Source organism: Cricetulus griseus, chromosome 7 (genome assembly GCF_003668045.3).
Source record: "Cricetulus griseus strain 17A/GY chromosome 7, alternate assembly CriGri-PICRH-1.0, whole genome shotgun sequence".
Classification (NCBI taxonomy): domain Eukaryota; kingdom Metazoa; phylum Chordata; class Mammalia; order Rodentia; family Cricetidae; genus Cricetulus; species Cricetulus griseus.
The window spans coordinates 32,603,574-32,620,645 of record NC_048600.1 but is presented as its reverse complement, the minus strand read 5'-3'; the positions used below and the strand labels follow the sequence as shown (position 1 = coordinate 32,620,645).

Sequence of the window (17,072 nt, the reverse complement as noted above, 5' to 3'; positions counted from 1 at the left end):
TAAGTAACAGCAGTGCAGAAGCAGAGTTCCTACTCCGCACTTGACATTTTTGTTTTATCAGCCTAAGGAATAGGGACCTCTAGGGGACAAATGACTGCCAATAAACTTCCAAGTAACACACCTGTTGCACACAACTGCAGGCCTATGGAAAGTATGCATCAACTGGAGGACAATAAATTTAAAACAAGGGAGAATCAGTTAAGTCTGAGAGTCACAGCTGAATAAAGACAAGATCCTGTCAAGGCATTTGGCCTACTTCAAAAGTGAAACATGGTTCTGTACACTAAATTTATTGACATATCCTTGGATAAAATTTTGTTATCAAAATACATTGTCTGAAATTTCTATTGACTTTTGTAATTATCATATCTGAATCTTACAAGGAAGATTTAAAAGTAAGAAGACTAGCCTGAGTGACCACATGAACAAACGTGTAGTTCTTTGCAAATGTGCCAAGAAAGATCTTGCCACTGAAATGCTGTGTTCGGGAGCTGGGCCTGGAAAATATAGTGGTGTTCATCCATGGACCCCATGAAATATTCCAATTAGATACTTGAGCATGGCCATCACCCTACCCACAAGACAGTTGAGAGGATGCCATGCAGGCTTCCTTGATCCTCTATCTTTTCCTGTCTGGAACAGTGATGAAGAGGACATTCTCAGGGTTGCACCAACAAACCCAATTGCTTGTTTATAATTCTGGCTTGTAGGGTTTTCCCTAATATAAGGACAAAATATTAAGACAACTCCTCAAAGAATAATTTTAGCTACTGAGTGTGAGTTTCACAAAACATTTGTGTATGTGTTATGTGTGAAAGCCAGAGGACAACCTCAGGTGTTGTTCCTCAGGAATGCCTAATATGTTTTTTTTTAATCATATATATATTATATTATATATATATATAATATATAGTTAGAGGTAAACTTGTATGAGTAGGTTCTTTCCTTCCATCAAGTTGGTTTTCTAGGAACTGCACTTGGATGCACTTGCAATACTTGGCAGCAGCCACCCTTACTCACTGAGCCATCTCCTAAGTACCATCTCATTTTTGAGAGTCTCTCTGGCTTACAGCTAGACAAGTAGGCTAGGCTGGCTGGTCAGGGCACTCTAGAAACCTGTCTGTCTCCCCATCTCCATTAGTGGGATTATAGTGCATGTTATCATGCACAAATTTTAAGTGAGTTCAAACTCAGGTCTTCATGCTTACAACAAAAGTACATCTGAGCCATCTCTCCAATTCAAAATATTGATTTAAAAAAAAAAAACCAACAAAACTTTAATTGTCTCAAAAACTAAGCACATATGCATCCACAACAACATATACAGAGACAAGGCACAAAAGCCTAAAAGTCATGGTTATAAAAAGTCTGAGGTATTAATATCAAAATATTGTAAACAATACCTTTCTACTATTTTATCAGAGAAAAAAACTAGATTAAGTTGGATGGTTCCAAATACAGTCCGTCTAAACAATGTATGATTAGTGATAGTGTTGTCTCAAAATGCACAGAATCTACAAGTCCCCTCTCTTTCTAGTTTCTCCATCACCCCTGAAGCTGCTCTGGACAATGCCAGAACTCAAGCAGCTCAACCACTCTCTTTCCTATATGGACCAATATCCTTGGACACAAAGGTCAAGGGGAACAGATCTGATTGGTGAGTTCTAGACCTACCTGACACTCTCCTGCTTCAGATTTATCTAACTAAATATAACTAAACAATATATTGTCATTTTCTGTGAAACTAATCAATGTTGTCATGAGTGCCTTCGTAAACAAAATGATTAAACACCCTGAACCAGTAGTTTTCAGAAACACAAATTAGATATACCCTTAGATACAATGTCCATGACTTAACAGTGTGGTTTTAAATTTAAAATTTGACTTACTATACTATGTTATTTCTGCTGGTACTTTTGCTATTGTTGTTCAGTGTAAAAGTGGAACAAATCAAGACTTTGAGAGCACAATTCAGGTTAAGTGCTGCAGCGGCTTCATGAAGGAACCACAGATTCACACTTTAGGATTATCAGACTGTGGCCATTCAGTCGGTAGGCTTTCTACTAAGAGACTGAAGTGGATAAACATTTCAGACTGCACTTTCGGGTTTCAGAACATAACTTTAATCTACTGAACTGTCTACTTTTAACCTTTTAAATACGTTTATCTAGATTTTATTTTATTTTAGAACATTGAAGAATGTTTCATTTAGGAAGGAAAAAAAATCCTACTAAATAAAGAAAATAATTCACAAATTATTTCTTTAAACTAAAGCTGAGAGTCTATAGAATTCTCAGCACTATATACTGTTTCTAAGTCTGGGTCTCCAGTCATTTGTAATTTCTAGAGATTTATTTTTGCTCCAGATTCCACGGAAACTAAGGATATCTGACAAAACAAAAGCAATATGCCCTTCTCTGTACTCAACAAGCCCCAGCTGCACAAGATGTGACACTCAGGAGGAACTGGTCTGTACTTGTCACAGTCGGTGTAGGGACAGCTAAGTCATTCACCGAGTATGCAAGTATTTATAATTTTGTACCCAGAAAAAACAAAACCAAACGGTTCATTTGACATACTATTTTCCATGGAGCCTTGACTTCACAGCATCCATTCTAGCTTAATATTTTTAAACAAAACATTTTCAGTGGCATAGCCCCAACTCAATTCTTTAGAGGCTTGGCTGCATGGGAACCGATACACTGCATTCTTTTCTAGACCTGCCCCACAGGTCCCTCAGCCTGGGTACTGCTGACATCATATAAAGAACAATACTCCATGGTGGGGCTGTCCTGTGCCCTGCTGCATTTCAGCATCCTCGTCTCTCCCAAGAGACACAAGTACCATGCCCATCTATGGTGACAAATGTCACCAAAGTCTCTGGGGGAACAAAATCACCCTTAACTGAGAGCGACCACTACAGGCTAGAAACAGAAGAGTGAGCAGGTAGTGGTGCCACAGCAGGGTGGCACTGTTTATTTCTCAGTGTCCTCGTGCAAAGTTGAGCGAACTCTAGTTATATAATGAGGTCTACCAGCAAACGGTGAAAAGCTGTGTAGGCCTCTTCCTGTGGCTGAACCGGAAAGATCCCACCATGCAAATGTGTGCGTCCACATTCAATGTGCGCCCAGGTGACATCGTTAGTTCTTTTAAGAAACAGCGCTAGCGAGGGCTCCGTTTTCCAAACCAAGAGTCAGCTGACAGAGGAACATCTGGGCCATGTGCAGCTTACAGCTGGAAACCACCAAGTCAGAGGAGAAACAAGGTCCGTGGCAACAGGTCGCCTTACTCTTCTTTTCTTCTCCTTTTCCTCTTTTCTTGCATTCTCTTCAGGTCAGACATCACATTCAAAGTCTTCTGTACCCACATAATCTAATAAAATCATTTAGAGTCACGATTAAAACTGGGCAGTGTATGATTGAAGAAACCCAGGACATACAAAGTCTGTACCATACATACCACAATGATCATGGCGTTGAACAGCAATGGTGCCGAGAACACGATAGAAATGAACATGCCCCGGGAATCAAAATACTGATATTTCGAAAACGATCTGTTTTAGAAAAAGAAGCAAACAAACATAATTATTGGACTTTCAGTCCTGGGAGGTGACAGAAGAATAGCAGTTAACAGTCTGGGTTCACTGAAGAGCTTACATTAATTGTAACACAATGACCTAAATTCTCACACTGCACAGAAACAGCTCTAATGTTTTTCATAAATTATGGAGTAAGGGCTGTATTCCTGTTAGAGCTACCTAAGAGAGTGCTGTGTCTAGTACCTCCTGCTTCCCCTTCCTGCCACTTTAGCGAAGTAACTGCCTTTCTGTGGAAGAGACTTGAAGACTGCATGATTCCAACTTGCCCAAGGGTAAAGAGCCAGGCGGTAGAAGGTAGGAGCTGTCTACAGGGATTTCTCTCTTGGTAATGTGGAAATATGCTACATAGGTGTTTTCACTGACTCAGTAACGGTGATTTTGTACCTGCTACATGAGCTATGGGTTACAGCAAGGAACAGTGAGGACAGACTCACTCTTAAAGGAAGCCTATCTTCTGGAGAGGAGGAGCTCGGGAACAGTGCTGGTCTGACTTATCAAAACAAAGCAGGGAACATGGGAATCTATGGGTGGGGAGAGGTCAAGTCTAGACTCTGACCTGGAAAAGGGATCAACACAAATTTGAGGTGGCCGTGGGACCAGCAGGAGGGGCTGCAGCAGGGGCCATGGGCATCAGTACTGTTCTGTGCCTTTCTGAGTGATTAGGGTTCCATTGGGATGTTTGGCGTGATCTGCACTGAGACAGGAGAATCGATTAAGACAACTCAGGTCCAGGGTTGAGACTGGGAAAGCAGGGGGATGAGTGTGGAGGCTCTGTCACTGTCCAGGTATTGGGAGGATGCTTCCAAGAGGAAAGGGGAGCGGTCAGGGGAAAGGTCTCAGAATCACCACTTGCTCCCTAATACCAACCCTTACTACTCAATACCTTCTAAAGCTTCCACCTTTTGAATTCTGAAACTCAAAATACTTTATAATACTTCCAATATTCTCTCAGAGATTGTTACTTTATTAGCCTGCACCTTAAGAGCTCAGGTGGTGCAGTCAGCACAGTTATGCCATTCTTGAAATATCTTAATGTTTTGTAAGCCTTTGAGGCCTCCCAGACCACAAGGAGTTATCCCAAAGTGACAATGGGATTTTTGTTTAATAACACATAGCTTCAATGAGGAGCTTTTGATTACTTATTTTTATTAATAAAATAAAATTATTAGTCTTCCCTTAACAACAATAAAAATATTTAACTGCTTGTTTCTTAAGGCCTAAGCCATAAATATGCTTAATATTTATGTGGCCATGATTCCTGACATCTTCAATTTCCCTATCAGTTTCATGTTTTCTTTACAAAGTACCATATGGCAATACTACAGCAGAGGGAAACTCCTAAGACACAGCCAAGAGCATGGAAAGCTGACTTTACCTCCAATTCATTGCAGCCACTTCATTGATATACTCAGCAAAATAGACTAACAACACTAAGAAAAGATAGAAATCATATTAGAATTACATGGCCAATCACAATCATTATAGAGCAAAGATAATACATTTTTACATATAGCAACGGAATACCAAAATAATTTGCCGAGAAATGCAATTTCCATTTTAGCTTGGATGTATGAAGAGCTATGAAATGGCCAAGTTCAGAACATGCCTATTTAATAGGAATCAGAAAAAAGGTCAGCATGTGTGTGAGATGCCAAGGGTCTTAGTGAAACTCCCATGAAGCTGTTCTGCACTGACAGGACTGCCATCATCCAGGTGGGAAGCTCAGTGTCGGAGCCTCAGTATTTATGGGAACAAAGGAAGTAACTCGGATGTTTTCATGCTGTTTGAGATTTTTAATGAGCCATAAAGCGTACAAAGCATAAAGAGCAGTGTCTGCCATTTCTTAAGAAGGTCTGTGGTTATCCCTCTTCAAAATTTCAAGGACATACATTGTTCTGAAACTTAGAAAATTGTTTCTCTTTTCAAGGCACTTCCCTCAAGACCTCTGCACAAAGTTGGCATGCCGGGCCTCCTGTCTGCTCATACCTGTGTGCCTCTACACTGACTGCAGAAATTCACACCGCCCCCCCAACACGTTTCACTGCGCCCCTCAGTTCTGCTCTCATCAAAATGATCATTATAGCTGGTAACAGTAAATTACAATACACCTACAGGCATCTACTGAATGTGGGTGTCCCCCAAGGAAGTTACATTAAGCTTAGAGGCCTATTTTGCTCACCACTGTAACCCCAACATTTCTCAGGAAAAGAACTTCAAATGAAGAATGGACAACATTTCTGCAGTGTGAATGCAATATCACTTCACTCATTTTTCTAAGATGGCTACTTGATCATAGGTCCTACCTCTCACAGTCAATTGATTAAATCTGTCTAAAATCAGCTTTTCCATTTACCAAGCAAAATCTTCTCCTCCTTCCAGTGTCCACAAATTACTCAGCTTTGGAACACTTAGCTCCTCTGGACTGTGGTGTCTCACCTATAATCCAGCTTCCTACTCATCTTCCACCCCATATTTTAGGGGCTCTGCCCACTTGTCTGCATGTGCGTCCGACCTCATGCCTGGGCCAGCCAGCTATTACTGATATTTTCTTACTGACATTTTACTAAGTATCCTTTTGACCTGACTGAGGAGCCTAATATATTGATTGTCCACATTTGGCCAAGTACCATAGTTTTTATTTTGTGTCTATGTATAATCTTTCTCCAGTCTGTATACCTAATCCCTTCCCACAATTTCTAAAGCCATCATCCATAAAACTGTTCTGAAACAGTATTTTATGTAGAGAATGTCTTTTAATTTGTAGTCTGATTTCCAGAACATGCAGAGTTGGACTAAGCCTAGCAAGAAACTATCTTCACGAAAGTCACGCCATTTAGGACTGAACTCAAGCAGGAAATTATCTGTGTAAGAGTCAGCATAACAGAACCAATCTTAGTACAGTTAATGCTCCACATCCTTCCTGACCAGCCTGAAGCAAAAGGAAGACCCCCTTTCAAAGGTCAATGTCCAAAGATTACTTCATGATTTCCACACAGAATGGGAGGCTTGGGAAACGCTGTGAAAACATAATGCAAACAAACCCTGGGCGACATCGCAAGAGTCAAAGCGCAGGGATTCAGTTTTCTCCTACTCACCTAGGCACAGGAAGTGTCCGATCTGTAGTTTATACCTCTGTGATGAGAAGCATGTGAGAAGTAGGCACAGCAGGTGGAAGACGACAAGTCCTAGGAGCCATGGCTCTGTCCAGTCTGTCTCCTGTGAGGATACACTGTTAGAAACTTTTGTGTGTGTGTGGGGGGGGGGCAGGGGGAGGCAGTCGGTATGTCTGCAAAACTGCTTTCCTGTGGGTAATGGGAATTACTGGTCCCTTCCCCTGAGTTTTGGTATAACACAGCTAAGCCTCAGAGACAAGTGGGAACAAGAATAAAAAAAAAAAGAGGAAACAACAGTTGCAAACACACCCCCGGATTTTACATAATGATTTTAAAAGTCTGAGCACACTTGCCTCTTTTGATTGGTGAATACAATTCTTTTCAAGCTGGGTGAAATCTAAGGGGTTATTATCATCTAAAGTCAAGCTGATCTAACCAAGGAGATGCACTTGGGGCGTGTGAAGCTGCTTAAAAGAAGCTCATCATGAGGCCTGGAAATGGGAGCCATTCTAACCTGTAGGACTGGCTGTCCCCAGCACTTCTGCAATGCACATGGCTCTCTGGATAGTGCTTCATCAGTTCTTTGGGGGGCCTTATAGATGACCAATGTCCATACCCCAAGGCTCAAATTTGACTGCCCCCCCCTCCCAATACACAGTTCCGAGTCCACAATTCTCAGCACTTTCCCCCAAGCCCTTATCCAAGGGCACTGCTCCACAAGGCAAGGCTAGCTCCGGAGTGTGGAGCCCAAAATCTCTTCAGGACCGCTTGGAGTCCATTTGTACTGTTTGTGTCTTCTGGGCCACACCGGAAAGACAGCACATTGAGAGTCTGTGCAGAGCCCGGTGGGGAAAGCAATGTATACTGCAGCTGCCAAGACCCCACCAGGGGACCGCTTGCCTGCGCGCACCCGGGGTCTGCCCCATGCAGGGGAGCCTCGGTGGGCACACTGGCGTGGGGGACACCCGGGCTTTACCCCATCCAGCCGAGCCACAGCGCGACTTCAGGATACAGTCTGCCCGCGCCTGCTCTGTCCACCAAAGAACTAGAGCATCCCCACCACGAGCCAGCGCCTCCCAGTCTCCAGAGTCTGCTAGTTACCATGATCACCGCGGGGATGCTGACGGGGAAGGCTTTGACCGAGAACGGGGACGGCATCACGCCGGGGACACAGACAATCTGGAGAACTCCGCGGCTTCCGGCAGCCGGGAAACTCGCCCAGTCTTCTCGCGAGATCTACGGCTACGAACCTGGCATTCAGCTCTTCTCGCGAGAATTCCTTAAAAAAAAAAAGAGGTCCAACTTTCATTATTACATTAATGGATTTCTGCAAGAAGTGCGAAAGTGTTCGCCCTCCTTAGAAAGCTGAGGGTGCTTGGTTCCACAGACTCAGCCAGCGTCTGGGGCCAGTCTGTCAGGCTCACACAGCACCTGCACCACAGTCCGGGAATGAACTGGCGACCCGGCATGCTCTTTGCAGACCTAGGCTGGACCCGGCGTTCTCCTCACAGACCTGGGGTGAAAACAGCGTTGGCCCCACAGAATCAGGATCATCTCGGCATCTCTACCTCACACCTGGAAAGGGCACGGCGACCTCCACACAAACCCGAGATGAGGACAGCGTGCTCCTCAGAGAGTCCCACAGAATCGGGATGAGCTCAGCATCCTCATCAGGACCAGGGACAGATGCAACATCCTTGGCACAGACCAGCGTCCGTGCTTCTTCTCATTTCCAGGACAGAATGCACTGTCTCTCCCACAGACCCAGGATGGGTTCTGCGTCTGTGCTCCTCACAGAGCCGGAATGAACTGGATGACTTACCCCACAGAGTCGTAGTGGATGACATGGCATAGACACCCTGAAGACCCAGGATGAATATAGTGTCGGGTCCCACAAACCCTGCATAGATTGAGCTGTCTTCCTGTTACTCCTGTTATTGGAGAAGGGTCAGTCCATTGAACATGAACTGGCAATGGATTGTTTAATGTTTTTAAGACTGTTAAGCACATTTAGCTCATGTATGAAGTTCTCCTAATTGCGTGTGTAAACAATGAGAACCCAAAAGTGTTAAGTCTTTATGCCAAAACATAGGCACATGCACAAATGCATGCACCTTTTGATACAATCTGCGCTTGCTCTTCACTTAATGGTGTGAGACTCTCGGGTCTGAACACCGTGACAGCCATAGCCCATCTGCTTCACTTGGCTGTGGAATGGGCTCTGATATAGTGGTCCCATATCCTTAACCCACTAAGTCTTCCTCCTCTCTCCCAGAAGCATACCCAGGCTGTCATTGTTGCCTCATCTGTCCTTTTCTTAATTGAGCTACTCCCTGTTTCTCATGCACATGTCCCCGGCTATCTTCACCAAAGATAAGGGAAGAAAGGAAGGGGGAAAGAAGAAGGAGTAAGAGAAGGAAGCAGAAGGAGGAGGGAAGAAAGTCTCAAGGCCATCTGAGAAGTCTTGCTTTAAGGAACACAGGGTGTTCCCACTCTGCCAGGATAAGGGTCTTCCCCATTCAGCATTACTGTCATTTGCTTAGAGCTGATGTGTGGATTGGAATTTTCTTGTGGGTCTGAGAGCTAGCTATTCCTGACGTTTTGTGGAGTGACTTCAGTGAAGGCATGTAATAAAAGACTAGTTGTAGATGCTTTGTCACAAGGATGGGGCCCAGCCTTGAGATAATTTGCCACTGAAGAATTAGTATAACATGGGACTTAATTCCTGGGCTATGGAATCCTGCCATAGGGGGCATGCTGCTAAGCTGTCTGCATTGCTTTCCCCAGACCAAACTCCCCAACAGGCAGTTCATGAGGAGTCCTTCCTTTGTTTCTAGATACCTGAAACCTATAGATTTCCTTGTCTGATTGCATCTCTTTTCTATCCCTGTACTGTGCTGTAACAATAAATCTTTCTGCCAGCTGCCCGAGCCCTGATTTCCTGTCCACTACCTTTCTTCTTAGCACCATTCAGTTCATTCCCTAGCCCCGCATTTCAGGTGTCATGGCGTCCTTGCAGCCGTCCAGACCTTGGCTGACTTTCCTGGGGGCTCACTCACACATTTTCAACCTCTTCATTTGCTGTCTTGGTTCCCTGGGCTGCTCTAACAAGGCACCAGCAACTCTGGTGGAAATCTGGAGGGAAAGGAGGATCCCTTGTTCCTGGAGGTCAGTGTTCCAAGCTGATGAATGGGTCCAGCTCCTGAGGGCCTTGGTACACTCTACTGATGGGGGATGTCCTTCTGGTATGCTGTGTATATATGTTTCTCTTATTAGTTTAATAAAATGCTGATTGGCTGGTTGCCAGACAGGCAGTACAGGCAGGGCCACCAGGCTAAGAGAATGCTGGGAAAAGGAAGGCAGAAAGTGAGTTGTCAGGGAGACACAATGTAGCTGCCAACAGAGTAACATGCCAGAGCCTTACAGGTAAGCCATAGCCTTGTGGCAATACATAGTTTAATAGAAATGGGTTAATAATTAAGAGAGTGCTAGCCAATAAGAAGCCTGAGCCATTGGCCAAGCAGTTTATCATTAATATAAGCCTCTGTGTGCTTGTTTGGGACTGAATGGCTGAGGGACAAACTTCCCTTCTACACTCTACTAGATCCTGGTGTTATAGCCTCCAAAAAATGTTTAGCTTGCAGAGGCCTTCCTCCCTCTGAGTTTCCTCTTTGGGTTTGGGCCCAGCCCAGCCTCCCACGATCTCATCTAATCATAATCCCATCTGTAAAAACTGTGATTAGGCAATATTTCATCCTTATAGATCCTGGTTATCACTTCCTCATACCTTCCTGGTGACACTGTTCAACCCAGGGCATGGTTTAACATCACTAGTGTTTTTTTACCCATATTGTTTATTTACTTACTATTTTCCATATGATTATTTTATTGTTTATTAAATTATACACTGTTGTGGAATATTTGTTTAACCAGGTAGAGACATGTTACATTTGTTTATGCTGCAGAATATTACTTTAACTGTGTAAAGGTGTGTTACTTTTGTTAATGCTGCATTTGTTTAACGATGTAAGGATGTGGGTTTAATCATGTAAACATAGATACGGTGCATCTGTTTCACTTTGCCTCTTACGGCACCAGATTGGCCTAATAAAGGGCCAAACAGCCAATAGCTCGGCAGAGAAAGGATAGGTGGGGCTAGCGGGGCAGAGAGAAGAAACAGAAGGAGAAATCTAGACTTGAAAGAGAAGGCAAGAAGAAGAGAAGGAGCGACACACCTGGGGCAAAATGCCAGGCTGAAGCAGTGAAAATGAGAAATACAAAGGAAGGAAAGGTAAAAAGCCCCGAGGCAAAAGGAAGATAGAGAGAAACAGGTTACTTTAAAAGAGCTAGGCAGAAAGGTGCCTAAGCTAGGTTGAGCATTCAAAACTAATAATAAGTCTCTTTGTCAGGATTTGGGAACTGGTTGGTGGCCTAAAACAAAAAGTCTGGTACAATACATTTTTTATTTGATTTTATTTTTTCGGCTATGCAAGCCCAGGAGTAAAATCTGTCCCAGTCTCCCATGCACCTTTGGTTCACAGTACATGGTAAACCTGTATACATTCACCAAATAATGGAATGGAATGAATGAATTCATATATGGATTAACATGATTTCAAAGCTTTGGGAGAAGATAGCACTAAACATTTACTCCTCTGTTCTTTATGTTTTAGATGAGAACCATTCAGTACTTTTAACATTTTTTCCTGTTAATGTATTCAAGCTCTTGCTTCATTTTTTTCCTATTTTATTGTATTTTTATTAGAAACAAGCTTCTTTTACATGTCAATCCCAGTTCTCTCTCCCTCCCCTCCTCTCCTGACCCCCACCGCCTATACCAACCCCTTTCTGCTCCCCAGAGAGAGTGAGGCCTTCCATGGGGATCTTCAAAGTCTGTCATATCATTTGGAGCAGGGCCTAGACCATCCCTCGGGTGTCTAGGCTGAGAGAGTATCCCTATAGGTGGAGAGAGCTCCCAAAGTCCATTCCTATACCAGGGATAAATACTGATCCACTACCAGAGGCCCCATAGATTGACCAGACCTCCAAACTGACATCCTTGATCAGGGGGTCTGAAACAGTCATATGCTGGTTTCCTAGCTATCAGTTTGGGGTCCATGAACAACCCCTTGTCAGTCATCTGTCCCTGTGGGTTTCTCCAGTCTGGTCCTGACCCCTTTGTTCATCATTCCTCTCTCTCTGCACCTGGATTTCAGAGTTTAGCTCAGTGTTTATCTGTGGGTGTCTGCCTCTGCTTCCATCAGCTGCTGGATGAAGGCTCTAGGATGGCATATAAGGTAGTCATCAATCTCATTATCAGAGAAGGGCATTTACGGTAGCCTCTCAACCACTGCTTAGATTGTTAGTTGGGGTCAAACTCGTAGATCTCTGGACATTTTCCTAGTGCCAGAATTCTCTTTAAACCTGTAATGGCTCCCTCTATTGTAGTATCTCTTTTCTTGATTTCCTCAGTTCCTCCCCTGACTAAATCTTCTACTCTCTCATGTCCTCCTCTCTCCTCTTCTCCCCCTCTCTTTCTTCTAGCTCCCTGTCCCCTCCTGTAGGGGACAGTAAGCCACGTCTATTAGAGGCTGGCTACAGGTGTGCCTGACCACGACTGGACTGGTATCTATCTGAATAAAGATATCTTAAACCTACAGGCTCTCGCTTTACCCTCCCCCATGTTCCCAATTAGGTCAGGAGAACTTGTCCCTTTCCCCTTCTCCAGGGGACCATGCATGTCTCTCTTAGGATCCTCCTTGTTTCCTAGCTTCTCTGGTGGTGTGGTCTTGCTTCTTTATTAACTCTGATGATTAATACTTTCCTGGAAAATATGTATTTGCCACACAGTTTCAAATTTCTTGGCTGAAACTCTCCATTGCTTTCTGTTTATATTGTTAGAGGAGTTTTAGGGCAAACCTGTAGCTCAGGGAGTCCCGATAGGCTAGGCTCAGCCATTATCTTGATGTGCCAAGTAAAGAGATAAGTAAGGATGAAAAATAGAGATAAGGATTTAACCATTTTAGCCACATTGGGAAGAGGAACAGATAGAGGAATTCAGTTGCCTGAAGTCTGTCTTCAGGACAATGACATGAGCTTTAGGTTTAAATAAAGGAATACTTATGGTATAACGTCAAGAGATATTCATAATTAAGCAGTTTTTGTCGAGGGCTGGAAGGTCTGATCATTATCTCACTTCTACCAGGTGGTTAGAAGTCCTTATTGAAGCAGTATAGAAAGTGGGGAAATTAAGGAGACACCAGAAAGGAAAGGAGTCCTCTTACCCCAAAGTCTGAAGTGTCTCATCCATTGATATCATGGAGGATGTCTGTGTCTCCAGGCTTGTGTATGCACTGTTCAAGAAACACAGAGGTCATCATGGTAATGCATGTGATGGTTATCCATGCCATGGTCAGAACCCACTTGCTATCGCTACATTCCTACTCAGGGGCTACACTCTGAGCCATCCATAAAAGCTTCTTGAGACCTACTTCTGCCCTACCCCATGTATCGTGGACCATCCTTGCATCAGAAGCTACTTCAACTCATTCCTTGACAGTGCCCCATTGGCTAAATCTGCTGCGGTCCACACAGTTCCCAAGTAAATTCCATGTTGCTACTGTTTCTGTCACCAGTTGTTCATTGAAACAACAGTGGTCTTGAGCATCCCCATTCAGCCCTAGAGCTGTTCTGAGGCTATGTCGAGCCAGTACTACTGATGGCCTTGCCCTACAAGCTCTTACTTCTGAGCCTTACTAACTTGCATGCCAAGTGGTATCTCCAGGACTTGTGAAAAGTCAGATGAAGACCCTGGGATGTAGTTGAGGGCATATTGGGAAGGGCTCATAAGACTAAGAACACTTCTGCATCTCTTCCAATGATTTGCTACCCACTGTACTCAGTTATGAGAATCAAGGAAGATAACATGAGTCTCCACTACAATCTCTAGAGATTGTCTTCTACTCAGTTTTAGGACTCTCTCAGTCTTGTCATTCAAGTGGAGCCTTGGGATGCTGGCTAGAGACATCACATCACAGGGATGTCTTGGGAACTTATGCCCAGCAGATTCCTGAGGGCTAGGCAGCCACAGCCTCTTAGTGCCTCACTTGGATGACAATTGGACCCATAGAAGTGCTTCTGACCTGTGACAAAGTATGATACTTCATCTCCACTGAGGAAGGACCTGATTTGGGGCAGATCCTAATTCAATTCTTTGTGCTAATGCACACTACTTTGCTCTGACCTACAATCCATTTTTTCCTTTAGTTTCAGCCACGAAATTTTAATAATGGAGTATTTAATAACACTGCTCTTTTTATTAAATTTTTCAAAGGAGAAATAAAAGATTGTAATTTCAGTGAGCACATGACAAAACTGTTCAGGCAAGAACTCCTGGAAAGACCGTCATTCTAATATTGTCACCATGTTGCTCTTAGGAGGCCTGATGGTCACCTGTATCTCCAGGAGGCTGACCTCTTTAGGTCTCATCCTTTGCTGCCTCCTGGCCTCTTTTTGTTGTTGTTGTTATTGAAACACTCAAAACAGCATTTCCCTTCTGTCTGTTGTTCAGTTATGCACTTTACTATAAGAAAATGGAAGGTGGGCTGGTCTGTGTCTTAGAATATTCCTACAAGAGAAATGCGAAGAACAAAACATCTTTCACCTTAAGAGAAACCATGAGCCCCGAGTGAGAGGCACAGACCTCTCAGCCTTCTCCTGTGCCCCTCCTGTCTCATCTCCTGAGACTGCACATTGCTCATCTTAGCGGTTATGTTCCAGTAGTGACATTGCTACTCCTATGCTCTTACCACCCTTGTTCTTTTGCTTCACTCCTCATCCACTCTTAGTTGTAGATTTTCAATTTTGCTTAGACACACACACACACCCCCATGGTCAAAACATCCAGAAATTCAAACTATGATTCTATTCTGCCTCTGTATTTATGATAGTATGCTTAAGTTAACAATTGATGTGATTCCTGCAAGGGGACCAGACTATTTGATCACTGTTCCCCCAGCCAGACTCCTAGTAGAGAACATTCTGGCTTGCATGCAGGGCTGCCACATACCCTAACTGGGCACTAGGTGGCAGTACCTGCCTTCCAACAGGTCAACTGACAGACAAATCTCACATTTCTAAGATTAAGAAAAGTGAACTTTTATATGCTCAATTATTGAAGTGAGAGCTTTTAGTTTGCACCATTAAATATATTTATTGAGGATTATGGAGTAGATAAACACGTTATTTCACTCTTCTGTAATAGATTGACTTTTGAAAACTCGTCATTTAAAAAGTGCTTGTGAGAAAAATTAGTAATTGCAAATACAAGGTTTATAGAGAAAAAATCTAACAAATCTTAGTTTAATTTATCTATCTCTGTCTTTCTCAAAAAGTATGAACCTTTCATATGGATTCAACAATCTCTGTCACTTACCTTCACACCCTCAGTATCTCTGACAGAATGGGTATGACTGAAAAAACAAATCAGATGTGATAGTCCATTTAGTAATCAACCCATTGAGAGACCTTCACTTGTGTTTCTAGGGATATACCTAACCAGGTACACATCTCTAAAACTGCCTCATAGTAACAGACAGGCTCTTCCCTCAGAAGAAGGAAAATGAAAAAGAATAGAAGGAACCACACAGTCTCTGCCTTTTCTTCGGACAATGGAGTCAATATTAACACAAGGAGGAGATCCTATTCCTGCCTCATTCTTTACTATCAAGTGATAATACCAGCAGAATTTGCAGAACTTATTTGGAAAGTCAGTGCCAGCCATTGCATCAGAGTATCAGGGTTTATCCCTCTGTATTTTTTCTTTCTTTCTTTTTTTCTTTTCTTTTTTTTTTTTTTTTTTTTTTTGCTTTGGCCCCAAATAGAAGAAAATATTTGAATCTATGTTTGGAGGTTAGGATGCACTGATATGCTATTGGGTATTTGCTACATTTCAAGTCAGGAAATTTGGGGAAAGCCAGTAGATAGTGACCAGCTCTCTGAATGTTTGTATCTAAATCACACTCTTGTGGCCAGGGTGATGCCATTGCCAGTCCCAGCCTCCTGCTCTGGATTGCTGAGTGCCTTGTTCTTCACCACAGACAATGCCATATAGGTGGGGGCTTCCAGTGAGCAAAGGAAATGATGAGAATAGGTGAAACCATGGCAGTTGTTCTTAGTTTTGTTTTTTCTCCTCTTTGTGTAATTTTAAATCACTGAACTATGTACTGCTTTAGCCAAAACAATATTTTTTCTAGTTGGCGCCTCTGCCTGACCCAGAAAAGCTTAGTCCAGGTTGTTTGAGTACCCACTGAAGTCAGGCAAAGAAGCACAGGTGGATTGGAGAGAAAAGTGGAGTCACAGTCATAGGGGCCATTTGGAGCTAGGCTGTGGGCTAGTTTTTGCTGAATTCAGACTTCACTGAGGGACAAGGATGTTTTCAAAATCGAGCCACCAGGGTTTAGCACAGAGTATGGTTGCCTGGCCACAGAGTGTGTAGAACAGAAAGTAGAAGACAGTATTGTAAACAGAAAATGTCTTTTCCATAGAATCAATCTCATCCTTAGGAACTCATGCTCCAGCAAGAGGGGTCAGATTCCAGAGGGGGCTGGAAGTTGCTGGTCAACTGACTTTACAGAAAGAGGTAATCAAGCTTCCTGGTGGCTGAAGTTTTTAGGGATGGGGGCTGAGATCATTGCTAAGGAGAGATATGAGAAGTCCTGTACTTACTGCCAATTTTAGGAGGCATGGGCCATAGCAAGTGTGTGGGGCCCTGACAGTTGCAGAGGAAGAAATTATACTTGCCCCCAGGAGCCAGATTTACCTGCCTAGGTTTCAGTAGCCATGAGGCTTATATGATTTATTTTGGCAGCAACAGGAAATTGGTCAAGGTAGGAGCTCTGTTTGGTCACTTGTTTTATGTGTTAGCTCTATAGGAAAAATGATTAGAAAATCAACTTATTAGGAAGAAAGATTAATATTGGCTCATGGTTACAAAGATTCTAGTTCATGATTGGCTAGCTCCATTGCTTTAGGCCTTTGTTGAGGCAATACATCATGGTGGAAACACATGGTAGAGCAATGCTGCTCATATTATGACAAGAGAAAACAAAAAGATCAAAAGGAAAAGACATGCTCCTGGTAATTTCCTTCTAACTGGCTCTACTTCCTAAAAGTCACACTACTCCCAGTTGTTCCAGAGGCTGAATATCAAATCTTCAACAGTTCGCTCATGGACTTGGGTGAGTATTTAAGATCCCAAGCACCACAGAAAATCCTGCTGTTTATAAAATTCTGTATATATGTGTGCCTGTCTGTTCCTGGTCATGTACCTGATAGGTCTCCATCTACCTGATTTTCACCTC

General features: G+C 43.2%; 1 protein-coding gene across 1 annotated transcript; it reads right to left on the bottom strand.

The window, feature by feature from the left end:
* Window positions 1-274: 274 nt before the first annotated feature.
* On the bottom strand, window positions 275-7,946 carry Tmem18 (transmembrane protein 18). The gene is made up of 5 exons (XM_027424737.2): window positions 7,813-7,946; window positions 6,694-6,814; window positions 4,974-5,028; window positions 3,460-3,553; window positions 275-3,372 (listed from the first exon to the last, which is right to left on the bottom strand). The coding sequence occupies exons 1-5, from the start codon at window positions 7,867-7,869 to the stop codon at window positions 3,286-3,288; spliced, it is 414 nt and encodes a 137-aa protein (XP_027280538.1). The 5' UTR covers window positions 7,870-7,946; the 3' UTR covers window positions 275-3,285.
* Window positions 7,947-17,072: the final 9,126 nt, after the last annotated feature.